The 14,833-nt window shown below is 43.5% G+C and overlaps 1 protein-coding gene across 2 annotated transcripts; it reads right to left on the bottom strand.

Annotated features, from left to right (window-relative positions):
• Nucleotides 1-293: 293 nt before the first annotated feature.
• LOC100395728 (mannose-binding protein A-like) lies at nt 294-4,761 on the bottom strand. Of its 2 annotated transcripts, none has more exons than XM_035267796.2 (5): nt 4,666-4,761; nt 2,879-3,071; nt 2,324-2,440; nt 1,428-1,502; nt 294-752 (listed from the first exon to the last, which is right to left on the bottom strand). In XM_035267796.2, exons 2-5 carry the CDS (start codon nt 3,060-3,062, stop codon nt 379-381), a joined length of 750 nt encoding a protein of 249 aa, XP_035123687.1. In that variant the 5' UTR covers nt 3,063-3,071; nt 4,666-4,761; the 3' UTR covers nt 294-378. The 2 variants fall into 2 exon arrangements, with proteins under 2 accessions (XP_035123687.1, XP_017834461.1); XM_017978972.4 differs by lacking the exon at nt 2,879-3,071 and adding an exon at nt 3,072-3,213.
• Nucleotides 4,762-14,833: the final 10,072 nt, after the last annotated feature.

Below are 14,833 nucleotides of genomic sequence, written 5' to 3' on the forward strand. Positions count from 1 at the left end.
GGAAGGAGATCTCTCGGTGGCTGGGATCTTGGCCTACTGTGACCCAGGTGTGGTCCCAGCGGGTCCTTCTAGTGGGCTTCAGTGTCTTCACTATGAAATAAGAGGGTCAGACGTGGCCCTTTCCACGGTGGACTCTGACCCAGCACTGTGCTTCTAGTGGATGGGGTGCCCTTTGCCATGGGCTGAACCAGAACTCCTATGCCCCACTGCCAGCCTCTTCTCCCATCCTCACCCCACAATCAAATATATCCCCTTCATTTTCCTCCCATCCACAGGAAGGACTCAACACAGGGGAGAGGAAAACCAGCATTGAATTCTTTTCCAAAGCAGCAGAGAGTTCAACAGGGAGCCAAGGAGGGGGCTGAGGAGCACCTCTCTTCAGGCGGGAAACTCACAGACGGCCAGGAAGGAGGACGTGCAGGAGATGTCATTCCAGAGTCCGTCCTTCAGGAGAATCACGCAGTCCTCCCCTGAGCCATGGTCATTTGGCTCATCCTTCTTCCAGTTGCTGTAGGTCAGCTTCCCGCCTGTCACATACGTAAACTGGCCTTCAATTATCTCATCTGTGATGCCCAGGAAGGCAGTGTCTTTGGCCACATCCTGGATGGCCTTATTCTCCTCGGCATTCTTGGGGGCAGCCACTGTGGCCTGGAGCCCAGCACACAGAGCCTTCACTTTGGCGAAAGGCATCCGCTCGCCATTGGTCACGAAGAGTTTCTTCCCAGATGCTTTCCCCAAGGAGAAGGCTTGCACTGAAATCACAAAGGGTGGGTGAGGCTGACTGGGGTTGGAGCCCAGCCCAGGACAGTAGGCAAGTAGTCCAGGTTCCCTGGGAAGTCAGACCTCTGAAAAATCGCCCTGTGCCCAAGCAGCTCAGGACACAGCCTGGCCAGGAAGCCGGGCTCAGCTGCAGAGCCTGAGAAGGGGCGTCCAGGTCCTTGCAGACAGCCCAGACTCCCCTGGGATATCCCTCCTTGAAAAAGCATCTACTAAAATCTGTCCCAGCACAGGTGCACATAGGGAGACAGTCTTGGACCTCACTGCAGCTTTGGGCACCAGGATAAGGAGGCGGCGGGGACAGACATCTGAGCACAGTAGATGCCAAAGAAGGAGCTCAGACTTCAGAGAAGACCGACCTCCATCCAACCCTTCCTCTGCCACTTCCCAGCTGAGTGACGTCAAATGAGTCACCAACACTTCCTGCACCTCGGTTTCCTCACTTGTCAATAAAGCAACCTTAACAACCACAACTGAGGTTGCTGAGAGGATTGAATGAAACCATCTTATGGGAAAATGCCACCCACGACAGGCCCTCGTGTAGGACAAGTGCTCATAAGTTAGTTCTCCTCCCACCTCCTCCAAACCCAGAGTGCTCTGAAGAAAAGAGTGAGAGCCAAAAACACATTATGGGCAGAGAGAAAGCTCACGCTTCTTGACGTGGTCCAGTTCTGATCTCAGGCTCCGTATCTCTCTCTCTAAGTTGGCCAGCTTAGCCTCAGCAACTGCAAAGCAATAGGGAGAAGGTATTTATGGAGAAGACCTTAAGTTGGAGAGCAGAGCATTTTGAAAAAACAAAGTGGCTTACTAAGAAGAATGCTTCTTCCAGAAAAATAAGAAAGCAAAAGAATAAAAGGCGGGTAAATGACTGTGTTCCTGCTTCCCAGCTATAGCTCCGCATCTGTCACAGCCTGGAACTTCAGCTCCAGACCCCTGTCTCCGCATAAGGCTTGCTTATCGTCATATTGTGAAAATTCATAAGAAAATACTCAACTCATTACTCTTCTTTTTGAAAATTTTTCTTTGTCATTCATTTTCATTTCTCATTTTAGACATGCTTTTTAATACCTTTAATCGTGACAGTGATAGACAAATATGGGTAAGTGGGTTGTCATTGTTCTTTTGTTCTTACTGAATTTGCTCTATTTTACTCTGAACCAAGTTGCTGTCATGTTCTTTAACACCCAGGGGTCCTAAAAGGCAGACCATTTGCCTGCCATTTTTGTGACAATGGACATAAACCCAACCCCCTAAAGGGCCTGTTTCCTCCCTGGCACCCCGGAGGCACACACTGGACTGTTTCTGCTGAAGAAAAGCCAGGGCCCATCTGCTAAGGGGCCTGATGAGGGAATGGCCCTACATGGCTTGAACGTCTGCACCTGCGCACCTATGGGAATCCCCTCAGGCCCCAAGTAAAGCTGAGATGGCCAAGGGCCAAGGGCCAGAAAGCAGAGTTGAGCATCTTCCCATGAGGCAGCAGGAGAAGGGGACCTCCCAGCTAGCCCTGTAACTCCCCAGGCCACCCATGCTGAGTTGTGCTCATTACCTGAATTGTCTCCACGATCTCCTTTTTGGCCCTTTGGCCCTGAAATTCCAGGAGGCCCTGTGTTTCCTGGGGGCCCCAACTTCCCAGGAGGGCCCTGCAAACCTCTGAGCCCTTGACCTGTTGCAAGACAAAGAAAATATGACCCAGTGGCTATAATTCATTCTTTTTCCCCCCAAAGCTCAATACTCCATTCATGTTCACCCCAGGACAGCCAGTGAGCTAGAGGTGACTCAAAGAAGCAAGACTCCCTTGCATCCCAGGGGAAGGCCTGCACCAAGGCCAGATCCCTAAGCAGGCAGGACACCCCCTTTATAGGGACAACCACACACCCCCAGTTCCTGTGTGGAAATTGGGATCCAAGAGAGTCAGCGAGCAGCTTTGTTTTGGAGGCAATGGCATTCTACAGGGATTGTTCTGAGTGTAGCATGGGGCCTGAGGAAAGGGGAGCTTCCCGAAGTCTGTGCTCAAACCCTCATGTAGGGGGTTCAAGTACAGATTTGCTTGAATGCCTGCTGGAGGTAGAGATTTAGGAAACCACAGCAGCCTGTCCCAGACCTGGCTCTCCCTTTTCCCCCTTGGGTCCGTCTCGCCCATCTCTGCCTGGGGTGCCATTGGTGATGGGGATGCCGCAAGTAATCATGGAGCAGGTCTTCTGGGCATCCTCACAGGCTTTTGTTTCTGAGCAGGAAGCCGTCACCACAGATAGGAGAAGGACAGGGAGTGATGGAAACAGGAACATGGTCCTTACCTTGGGGTGGAGAAAGTAAAGGAGAGAATTTCATCCCATCATATTTAAATAGCATTTGCTATTCACTGTGGTTGTGCTGGACCCAGTGCCGGGGACAGTGGATGCAGAGGACAACCCCTGGCTTTGAGTGACTTTCAGACTACTAGGGAGACAGGCAGGTAAAAAAGTGTGTTAGATAGTGCTAAAACAGAGGCAGGTGCAAGATTAATACAAGCCCATTCTCCCTTGGGTCCCAGAGCTCCTGCTAGCATAGGCTTAGCAGTTAAGCACCTCCTACTTGACAGCCCACAGGGCCCGAGGATTATCCATGAGCTCTGTGTCCAGCGGCCCAGACAAAGGTGAAGCGAGCTCATTGCCTGGGTGAGCTTCGGCCCCTGGATTTCTCAGATTTCTCTCTGAAGTGCCAAAAGAGCCGTGGTTTCTCTCCTCTTCCTTTCCTATGGGCTGCAGAGCTGGACTCAGACTGGGGCAGGTGACCTGAGGTCCCACAAAGTCCATCTCTTGTCTGGACTTGATTGAGATGGATCCAGTGGTTGAGATCCACTCTCTCATTTCCAGTATGAGAGCCCTCTTATGCTGCCCAGGCTGGCCTCGAACATGTAACCTCGCCTCCTCAAGCACCCGCACGACTGGCCTGAGCCACTATGGCTCTCCTTCCTCTCATTTCCTATAAAACTCTCTCTTTGACATGCTGGGCCCCAGCTGTCCTCAGAGTGGTCCCTGTTTCTCCAGCCACCTGTAGACCATCTTGCATAATGCCTATTTTGTGACAGCCACTTGCTGTGGGATTAGGACCGAGAGTGCTCTAAGGCAGGATTCTGATCCTCAAAATGGGATCTTTTTTGGTGATTGATCCTATCCAGATGAGACTTCTTTCAGTTTGAGATCTTCCACCGAGAGACCATTTCTGCTAGGCATCACCCAGGTTCTGAAATTTCTGCTCAGCCTGAGTCTGGAGGGATTAAGTTCCTGCTCCCCCTCCCACAGGCTTCCCAGATGCCCCTAGCTCTGTGCCTCTACCCAGCTATCAGAGTCCCCTCCAGCCTTTGCCCACGCTGGCCCCTCCTCCAGGACCCTTGGCAGCCGGGACCCCATGGGACTCTCCCTCTGCTCTGCTGCAGCCTCGAATCCCAGTGTCCTGATTCTTGCTGCCCAACCCCTGCATCTGCCCTTGCTGTCCCGGCCTCAGTCCCTTAACCCTTCCCTTCCTCCAGGACGCAGTGAGAGGTACCCAGTTGGAAGGGAACTTCCGTGATCACATCCTTCTCCAACTTGCCTCTTTCTATCATTTTTGTCTCTTTTTTGAACCTCCCCTGATGGCACTGAATTGACACTGGATGACACAGTCAGGGCTTGTATCCATAGCTGGCACACACATGCCACTTCTATTCTTCACTTTGGCAAAGACCACCCTTTAGTTTGCTGATGGCCAAGTGGATACAGAAACCTCCCAGTTGCTTCGGCCAGAGAGAAAGAGAGGCCCCAGGTGGACCTGATGACTCCTCTAAACCCCTACCTGGACCTCACTAGGATCTAGTCAAGAGGCCAGTGTCTTGGCCCAGGCCCTCACCTCTTTCCTCCACAAATAACTTACTAGGGCTTCCTTGAAGATGAGTCAGTGGCAGGGAAGCTGGCCCTCCAGCCCAGGCCTCTGGCAGTTTCCTCAGTGATGTCCAGTCCAGTTACTAGTGTGGTGACCAGGGACAGAGCTGGACTGGCCTTCAACCCCAGATTAATAATCAACCACCCCTAGAACTGCTGTGTGCTGGGAAGCTCTCCAGGCTGCTGGTGGGGCTTCCAGCACAGCACTGGGCAACTCTTTACATTAGTGCCCTAACCCCTCCTCTACTACCCTTTCTCAGGCATCCATCTCTATGACTCAGTGCCTCTGAGCTTCCAGAGTCACAGGTTCCCAGGGTAGTTTTCTTTGGATATTTATTTTCAGAAGAAAAATGCATAGATCTTCCACCAGACAAATGTATGCACGTACACACATGTACACATCTTTGTATCAGTTGTTGGATTACTTCCATTTGTGTTTTGTTTATTGCAGGGCTGGGGTGGAGAGACTAAAGACCCCTGGCACTGAGTCACGTCTTTCCTCTCTTCTCATTTAGAATGTTTGTCAAATGTCTTCTTTGGGTATCTCACTGGGCCAGGCACAAGCTGGAGGGGTATTTGCAGCTGACTTCTATCCAAAGCTGAATGTGGGTGCTGGCACCTGCTGCTCCTCTGTCCAGACAGCTCCCTGACTCTTTGCTTATTTGGTTGCATATTGATTGACCACCAACTACCCCGCATCCCTGTAGAACAAGAAGCTCATGAGAACAGGGGTCTTGTTCCCCAGATGTTGTTTCTCTACTGGGAAGAGTGCCTGAAAAAGATTTGATACTCAATAAACATTTATGGAACAAATGAATCCTCCAGCAGCATGTCTCCAAATCAGCCCTCTTCTCTCTGGCTGGAGCTACCATCTGTGTCCCCTTTACCAGTGATCTCGCTTTTCTAGGGCAGAAGCTGTACTCAGTTCACATCTCTGTCCCCAGGGTGCAACCCAGGGCTGGGCACACAGGAGGATTGAGTGTGAGAGTGAGGAGAGAGGCAGAGACCTCAAGAAGACACCAGACCATCTGCGCTCATCCAAGCCTGAGTTTCCAAAAGTGTCCAGTTCTTGTCGCCAGAGCATGGCCGTTCAGGTCCCGGATGTGACCTTTGATGCTTGCCTTCCTCCAAACTCACACCCATTCTTTGAAACACTTCATGTCACCAAACAATTTGAGAGGTTTGTTTTTCCCAGTTGGGGAGTGGGGTGGGTCACTTCTCTGCAACTCTGCCTTGTGATGGGCGTTTGACTTCTCAAGGGTCCTCATCCCTGTGTACCATGTCATCAGACCCTGTCCAGAGGCCCTCCTGGTTCCCATTCAGGAGGCCTGCCAGGCACCAAGAGGGCTTCTATGGTAAAGAAGATCCTTCTCAGGGCTGTGTCTCCTGATGCCATTGACACAATGTTGAAGAGCCCATAGGCCCAGAGGACAAAGGACTTTCATTTTACACAGCAAATAGGCAGACCTCCCAGGAAGGTGGGAATGTGAAACTGACAGATTTGCATTAAACCAGGATCCTAACTATGCCACAGACTTAGAGAAAGAGTGGTTTGAGCAGGAAGACTGTAGGTGAGAGGCAAATACACCTGCAAGTGAAGGAACCTGAGAAAGCCTGGATTCTGGAGGGGACGAGGTTCTCCCCCAAGAGTGTGCACCCAGAGGTCTGTCCTCTCCTAGACCCGGGGTGAACTTATGTTGCTATTATGACTATTATTGAATTTTGCTATTTATGCCAAGATGAACAATAGTGTTTCCAGTGTCTCAGCACGGCATGATCTCCCGCACTGTGGAGATGTAAATGCAGTGGAGAACGACACCTGTAGATCAGGCACCTCAGTGGTGTCTCAGATGGAGGCCAGGCAGATCTGAGTTCACCACGGGACAATTACCAAACACTGTAGGGGACAAGCAGAGTGAGAACTGACAGAAATGACAAGCCTCAGAAATAGCAGGCACTTCAAAAGAGGGTACAATAAACAAGAACAGAAAATCAAACCCTGCATGTCCTCACTCATAGGAGGGTAATGAACAATGAGAACACATGGACACAGGGAGGGAAGCATCATACACTGGGGTCTGTTGCAGGTGGCCAAGGGAGGGACAGCGGGGGGGTGGGGAGGTCAGGGAGGAATAACATGGGGAGAAATGCCAGATGTAGGTGATGGGGGAATGGAGGCAGCAAAGCACATTGCCATGTGTGTACCTATGCAACAGTCCTACATGATCTGCACATGTACCCCAGAACCTAAAGTGCCATTAAAAATAAATAAATAAAGGAATATTATATAATTAAATTAATAAACTAGAATAAAAAATAAATATAGAGCTAATAAAATAGAATACTGGTTCTTTGTATGAGACATAAACTTAGCAAATATGGTGGTGGTAGTTTGGGTTGTTTCTTCCTTGTTGTAAAATTACATCTCAGGCCCTTTGCTGTAGGACTTTGCAAAGGCTCCCACTAGAGAGTAAGGCGTAAACACTCCAGCCCTTTTGCTGTTTGGCGTGGCCATGTGACCATGAGTTGAAAGGAGCTGCAGCTTTACATGTGCTTACAGGTTTGATATGGCCTTTGTATTACTTTCCCAATCATGGGAATTATATATCCCTGGAAAGTGATATGGAACAGACATGAACTCATCTGAAAGTCTGGAGTCCAGCTGACTGCTGCTGAGTAGAGGCCCACTCAGCGGAAGTCAGCCAAAGCTCAACAAACTGGAAGACTCAGAACAGGAAATAAAATGTATACTGTTGTAAGCCCCTGAGAGGGAGATTTACTGTTGTGTAGCTGACTGATACAGTATCAATGATTCATAGAAAAGGTATAAGAAATTAACAAATTGCGTTAACAAAGAAATTAAAATTGTGTATTTTAACTAGTACTAGTACTAGTTAAAATACACAATATTCTAAGAAAGTTTAGAATTACTTACATTTGGCCCAAGAAGTGTTAGAATAATGAATATATTATTTTATCACATAAAATACTAAAATGGAAGTCAAAAATTATCAATCATTTATCCATCAACAACATGGTTTTAAGATGAGTTGTATTAAATCTTCAGAGAAGAGATAATTTCTCTGTTATGGAAATTGTTTGTATCCAAAAGTCTTGGCTAAAATGATTAGCTGAATATATAATCAGCATGCATAAGGACAGAAAAAAAAAAGGCACTCTCAGCAACCTAATCTGTGAGTACAGGTGCAAAATTTTTACACAATGTAAAAAAAGTAGCTCTTAAGTCCAGCAATGTATTAATGGTTAATAGCAGTCTCTGGAATCTGATTTCCTATGTTCATATTAGCTGTGTAATATTTGACAATTCACTTTGATATATACGTTGATATTCTCATCTGTAAATTTGAAAGAATGACAGCATCTATAAAATAAGATTAATAAGGATTACATGAGATAATATTAGTACCCGGTCCATAGTCTGCGTAATGAGCATATTGAGCATCAGACCAAGTAGAGTATAATGGAAGAACGCAAGGATGGTTCAACATCAAACAATAAATCAATGTAAATCACTAATTTAATAGAGAGCAAGTTTTATTAAGAGCATATATTCAATCTCTCAGATCTTGGAGCTTGAAGCTCACTTGTTCTCAAAACTGATATGTAGTCTCAAAACTCTTTTGTCATTGATGGGCATTTGGGTTGATTCCATCTTTGCTATCATAAGTAGTGCTGCAACAAACATTCAAATGCATGTGTCTGTATGGTAGAATGATTTATATTCCTTTGGGTATGTAAAGTAATGAGATTGCTGGGCCAAATGGTAGTTCTGTTTTTAGCTCTTTAAAGAACTGCCACACTATTTTCACAACAATTGAACTGATTTACACTCTATCCAACAGTGTATAAGCATTCCCTTTTCTCTGCAACCTCATCAGCAACTCTTATTATAAAAATTTTTATAATAGGTATTCTGACTGGTGTGAGATATTTTCTCATTGTGGTTTTGATATGTATTTTTTAAATAATAAGTGGTGCTGAGTTTTTTTCATATACTTATTAGCTGCACATATGTCTTCTTTTGAAAAGTGTCTGTTCAAGTTCTTTGTTCAGTTTTTAATATTTTTTTCTTATAAATTTGCTTAAGTTTTTATAGATGCTGGATATTAGATTTTTGTCACATGTATAGCTTGCAAATATTTTCTCCCATTCTGTATGTTGTTTGTTTACTCTGTTGGTAGTTTCTTTTGCTGTGCAGAAGCTCTTAAGTTTAGTTTGATCCTATTTGTCAATTTTTGCTTTCATTGCAAATGCTTTTGGTGTGTTTGTCATGGAAACCTTTGCCTGTTTCTATTTCCAGGATGGTATTGCCTAGGTTGTCTTCCAGGGTTTTCATAGTTTGGGGGTGTACATTTAAGACTTTAATCCACGTTGAGTTGATTTTTGTATACAGTATTAAAAAAAAGGGTCCAATTTCAGTCTTCTGCATATGGCTGGCCAGTTATTCCAGCACAATTTATTGAATAGGAAGTCCTTTACCCAGTGCTTGTTTTTTTCAACTTTGTTGAAAATCAGATGGTTGTAGTAGTGCAGCTTTAGTTCTGGGCTCTCTATTCTGTTCCCTTGGTCTATGCATCTGTTTTTGTACTAGTACCATGCTGTTTTGGTTACTGCAGACTTGTGGTATAGTTTGAGGTTTGGATAATGTGATGCCTCCAGCTTTGTTTTCTTTTTTGGTTTCATATGAATTTTAAAATAGTGTTTGACAGTTGTGTGAAGAATGTCATTGGTAGATTGATACAAACAGCATTGACTCTGTAAAATGCTTTGGGCAGCATGGCTATTTTAATGGTATTGATTCTTAGTACCCAGGAGCATGGGATTTTAAAAAGTTTGTTTGTGTCATCTGTGATTTCTTTGAGCAGAGTTTTGTCATTCTCATTGCAGAGATTTTTCACTTCCCCAGTTAGCTGTATTGTTAGGTATTTTATTCTTTTTGTGGCAATTGTGAATGGGATTGCATTTCTAATTTGGCTCTTGGTTTGTCTTTTGTTGGTGTGTATAGGAATGCTAGGGATTTTTTTATGTTGCTTTTGTATCCTGAAACTTTACTGAAGTTATTTATCAGCTGAAGAAGATTTGGGGCAGGATTATGGGGTTTTCTAGACATAAAATTATATCACAATGACTCAATGAAAAATTTCAATGAGTCTCTTAAAAAATGTATAGGCCCTCCTGGCCCTTATAAAAAGGGATATAAAAATATAAATGGCACAAAGAAATATACAAAATTTCTACTGTTCATAAACAGAAACATATATAATATAACAAAATCAGTTATAATAGAAGTATTGGGGGAACATGAGGATCCAAAAAGATGGTAAGGTATAAGATCAACAAATAATATATCAGGAGCTTTTCTTAAAACCAGCAATAATTAATTTATAATAAAATAGTATAGCAACAATAGAAAATTAAACCATAAAGTAAGTAAAAATAAATCTAAAAGGAAATGAGAAGATAGGAAAGAGGTCAAGATGGCCGATTAGAAGCAGATATGGTTCACAGCACTCACAGAGAGGAATGAAAGGGGCAAGTGAATACAGCACCTGAAATGGAAATATCCAGATAGTCACACTGAGACTGATCAGAGAAACAACTTGACCCACAGACAATGGAGGAAAGCAAGGTGGGATGATGGCCCACCCAGGAGTGACACAGAGCCAAGGAAATCCCCATCCCCAGCCAAGGGAAGTGATGTGTGATTGTGTGATCCCAGGAAACCACTGTTCTCCCACAGATCTTTGCAACCCACTGATCAGGAGATCCCCTTGGGAGCCCATGCCAGGTCTGACACACAGAGCTGTGTAAAGTCTTGGCAGAGCAGCTGCTCAGGCACACACAGAGACCCAGGAGTTTTATATACTCTAGCTCCGGGATCCCCAAAAAATATGTCTGCCACTCAGACAAGGTGGGAGGTCCACACATACCCCTAGGAAGGGGGCAGAATCCAGGGAGCTGAGCAGCCTCATTCTGTGGGCTCCATTTCCATGGGACTTCATGAGATAAGACCCACTGGCTTGGAATTCCAGGCAGCTACCAGTAACAGGGTGGAGCCTGCCTGAGACAGAACGGAGTTCCAGAGAGGAGGATCAACTCAATAATTTCAGTCTACAGGCTGTGGAGAGTCCAAACAGTTCAGACAAGAAAGGATCCCCCCAGCAGCACAATACAGTAGCTTTGCCCAGTCATGGCCAGGCTGCTTCTTTAAGCAGGGACCCAATCCATTTCTCCTCACTTGGCAGGACCTCCCAGCCAGGCCCTTCAGCCACTCCCACTGGCTCATATTATGGACAGAGCTCTGCTCTTTCCCTGGGACAGCCCTCACTGGTGTTACCTCCAAGTATGGGAAGAACCGAGGCAACTAAGGTCTGGAGAGGCCTCCCAGCAAACTACAGCAGACCTATGGAAGAGTGGGCAGACTCTTCTTGTAGTTTGTATGCTAAAAGAAATACAAACAGACATAAAACAACAATGACAAAGAAAAACCACAAAAACCCCATCCAAAAGTCAGCAACATCAAAGATCAAAGGTAGGTAAACCAGCAAAGATTAGAAAGAATCAATGCAAAAATGCTGAAAACTCAAAAAGTCAGAGTGCCCCCTTTTTTCCAAATGACAGCAACACCTCTTCAGCAAGGGCACAGAAGCGGGCTGAGGCTGAGATGTCTGAAAGGACAGAAGTAGGCCTCAGAAGCTGGTTAATAACAAATTTTGCAGAGCTACAGGAGCACATTGCAATCCAATGCAAAGAAGCTAAGAATCTTGATAAAATGACATGGGAACTGACAGCCAAAACAGCCAGTTTTGAGAGAAACATAACCAACCTGTTAAAGCTGAAAAACACACTACAAGAACTTCACAGTGCAATTACAAGTATTAATAGCAGAATAGACAGAGCAGAGGAAAGCATCTCAGAGCTGGAAAACTTACTTTCTGAATTAAGCCAGGCAGACAAAAACAGACACAAAAGAATGAAAAGAAATAAACAAAACCTCCGAGAAATGTGGAATTATGCAAAGAGACTGAATCTATGACTGATTGGGGTACCTGAAAGTGATGGGGAGAATGGAACCAAGTTGGAAAACATACTTCAGGATATCATCCAGGAGAAATTCCCCAACCTAGCAAAACAGGCTAATGTTCAAATTAAGGAAACACAGAGAACCCCAGTAAGATAATTCGTGAGAATACCATTTCCAAGACACAAAATAATCAGATTCTCCAAGTTCAAAATGAAAGAAAAATGTTAAGGGCAGCCTGAAAGAAAGGCCAGGCCACCTACAAAGGGAAATCTAACAGACTAACAAGTGGATCTCTCAGTGGAAACCCTACAGGCCAGAAAAGATTGAGGGCCAATAGTCAACTTTCTTCAAAAAAGAATTTCCAACCAAGAATTTTATATGTGACCAAACTAAGCTTCATAAACGAAGGAGAAATAAAATCCTTTTCAGACAAGAAAATGCTGAGGGCATTCATCCTGATCAGGCCTGCTTTGTAAGAGTTCCTGAAGGAAGCACAAAATATGGAAAGGAAAACTGGTACCAGCCACTACAAAAACATACTGAAAGACACAGAGTAGTGAAACTATGAAGCAACCACATAAACAAGTCTGCAAAATAAGCAGCCATCATCATGATGGCAGGATCAAATCCCCACTTATCAATACCATTCTTAAATATAAATGGCCTAACTGACTCCAATTAAAAGACACAGAATGGCAAACTGGATAAAGAATTAAGACCCATCATGGTTCACATGCCAGACTGTAGGGCAAAAAATTCCCCAAAAAACAACAAAAAAACCCACAAAAAACAGAAAACCCATCAGGTATGCTACCTCCAAGAGACCCATCTCACATGCAAAGACACACATAGGCTCAAAGTAAAGGGATGGAGGAAAATTTACTAAGCAAATAAAAAGCAGAAAAGCGCAGGGGCTGCAATTATAGTTTCTGACAAAACAGATTTTAAACCTACAAAGATTAAAAAAAAAAACGGGCATTACACAGTGGTAAAGAGTTCAATTCAAAAAGAAGAGATAACTATCCTAAATATATATGTGCCCAATACTGGAGGACTCAGATTCATAAAGCAAGTTCTTAGAGACCTTGAAAGAGACTTAGACTCCCACAAAATAATAGTGGGAGACTTTAACACCCCACTGTCAAATTAGATAGATAATTGAGACAGAAAATTAACAAAGATATTCAGGACCTGAACTCAGCTCTGGGTCAAGTGGACCTGTTAGATATCTACAGAACTCTCCATCCCAAAACAACAGAATATACATTCTTCTCATTGACACATGATACTTACTCTAAAATTGATCAAACAAATCAAGTAAAACACTCCTCAACAAATGAAAAAGAACTGACATAATAACAGTCTCTCAGACAACAATGCAATCAAATTAGAGCTCGAGGTTAAGAAATTCACTTAAAACCACACAAGTACATGGAAATTGAACAACCTGCTTCTGAAATAAAATTAAGGCATAAATCAAAAAGTTCTTTAAAACTAATGAGAACAAAGATACAATGTACCAGAATCCCTGGGACACAGCTAAAGTAGTGTTAAGAGGAAAATTTATAGCACTAAATGCCCACATCAAAAAGCTAGAAAGTTAACAATCTAACATCACAACTAAAAGAACTAAGAGCAAATAAACCCCAAAGCTAGCAGAAGACAATAAATGACCAAGATCAGAGCAAAACTGAAGGACATCAAGACATGAAAAACTCTTAAGAAAATCAACAAATCCAGGAGCTGGATTTTTGGAAAAAAAAATAAAAAATAAAACAGATAGATCACTAGCTAGACTGATAAAGAAGAGAAGATTCAAGTAGACACAATAAGAAACAATAAGGGGGATATTGCCACTGATCCCAGAGAAATACAAACAACTATCAGAGAATACTATAAATATCTCCACGCACATGAACTAGAAAATCTAGAAGAAATGGATAAATTCCTGGACATATATTCCCTCCCAAGACTGAACAAGGAAGAAATGGAATCCCTGAATAGACCAATAATGAATTCTGAAATTGAGGCAGTAATAAATAACCTGCCAACCTAAAAAACCCCAGGACCAGATGGAGTTACAGCTTAATTCTACCAGAGGTACAAAGAAGAGCTGGTACCATTCCTACTGAAACTATTCCAAAAAATTGAAAAGAAGAGACTCCTCCCTAACTCATTCTGTGAGGCCAGTATCATTTTGATATCAGAAATACAACAAAAAAGAAAATTTCAGGCCAATATTCTTGATGAACATTGATGCAAAAATCCTTAACAAAATACTGGCAAACCAAATCAAGCAACATATCAAAAAGCTTATCCACCACAATCAAGTTGACTTCATCACCAGGATGTGAGATTGGTTTAATATATGCCAATCAATAAAAGTGATTCATTACATAAACAGAACTAAAGACAAAAACCACATGATTACCTCAATAGATGAAAAAAGGCCTTTGAAAAAATTAATCATCCCATCATGTTAAAAATTCTCAGGAAACTAGGTATTGAAGGAACATATCTCAATATAATGAGAGCCATAAATGACAAGCCCATGGCCAATATTATATTAAACAGGCAAAAGCTGGAGGCATTTCCTTGAAAACCAGCATAAGACAAAGACACCCTCTCTCACACTCCTATTCAATGTAGTATTGGAAATTCTGGCAGGGCAATCAGGAAAGAGAAATAAATAAAGAGTATTCAAATAGGAGGAAAGGAAGTCAAACTATCTTTGTTTGCAGATGACATGATCCGATTTCTAGAAAAACCCAAAAGCTTTTTGAGCTAATAAGCAACTCTAGCAAAGGCTCAGGATACAAAATCAATGTGCACAGTTGACAAAAATTTTCTCTCATTTTGCAGTTGTCTGTTTACTCTTTTAATAGTTTCTTTTACTGTGCAGAAGCTCTTTAGTTTAATTAGATCCTATTTATCAATTTTTAATTTCATTGCAATTGCTTTTGGTGTGTTCATCATTAAATCTTTCCCCGTGCCTATGTCTTGAATGGTATTGCCTAGGTTTTCTTCTAGAGTTTTTATAGTTTTGGGTTTTACATTTTGGTCTTTAATCCAGTTAAGTTGATTTTTGAATGTGGTGTAAGGAAAGGGTCCAGTT

Source organism: Callithrix jacchus, chromosome 12 (genome assembly GCF_049354715.1).
Source record: "Callithrix jacchus isolate 240 chromosome 12, calJac240_pri, whole genome shotgun sequence".
Classification (NCBI taxonomy): Eukaryota; Metazoa; Chordata; class Mammalia; order Primates; family Cebidae; genus Callithrix; species Callithrix jacchus.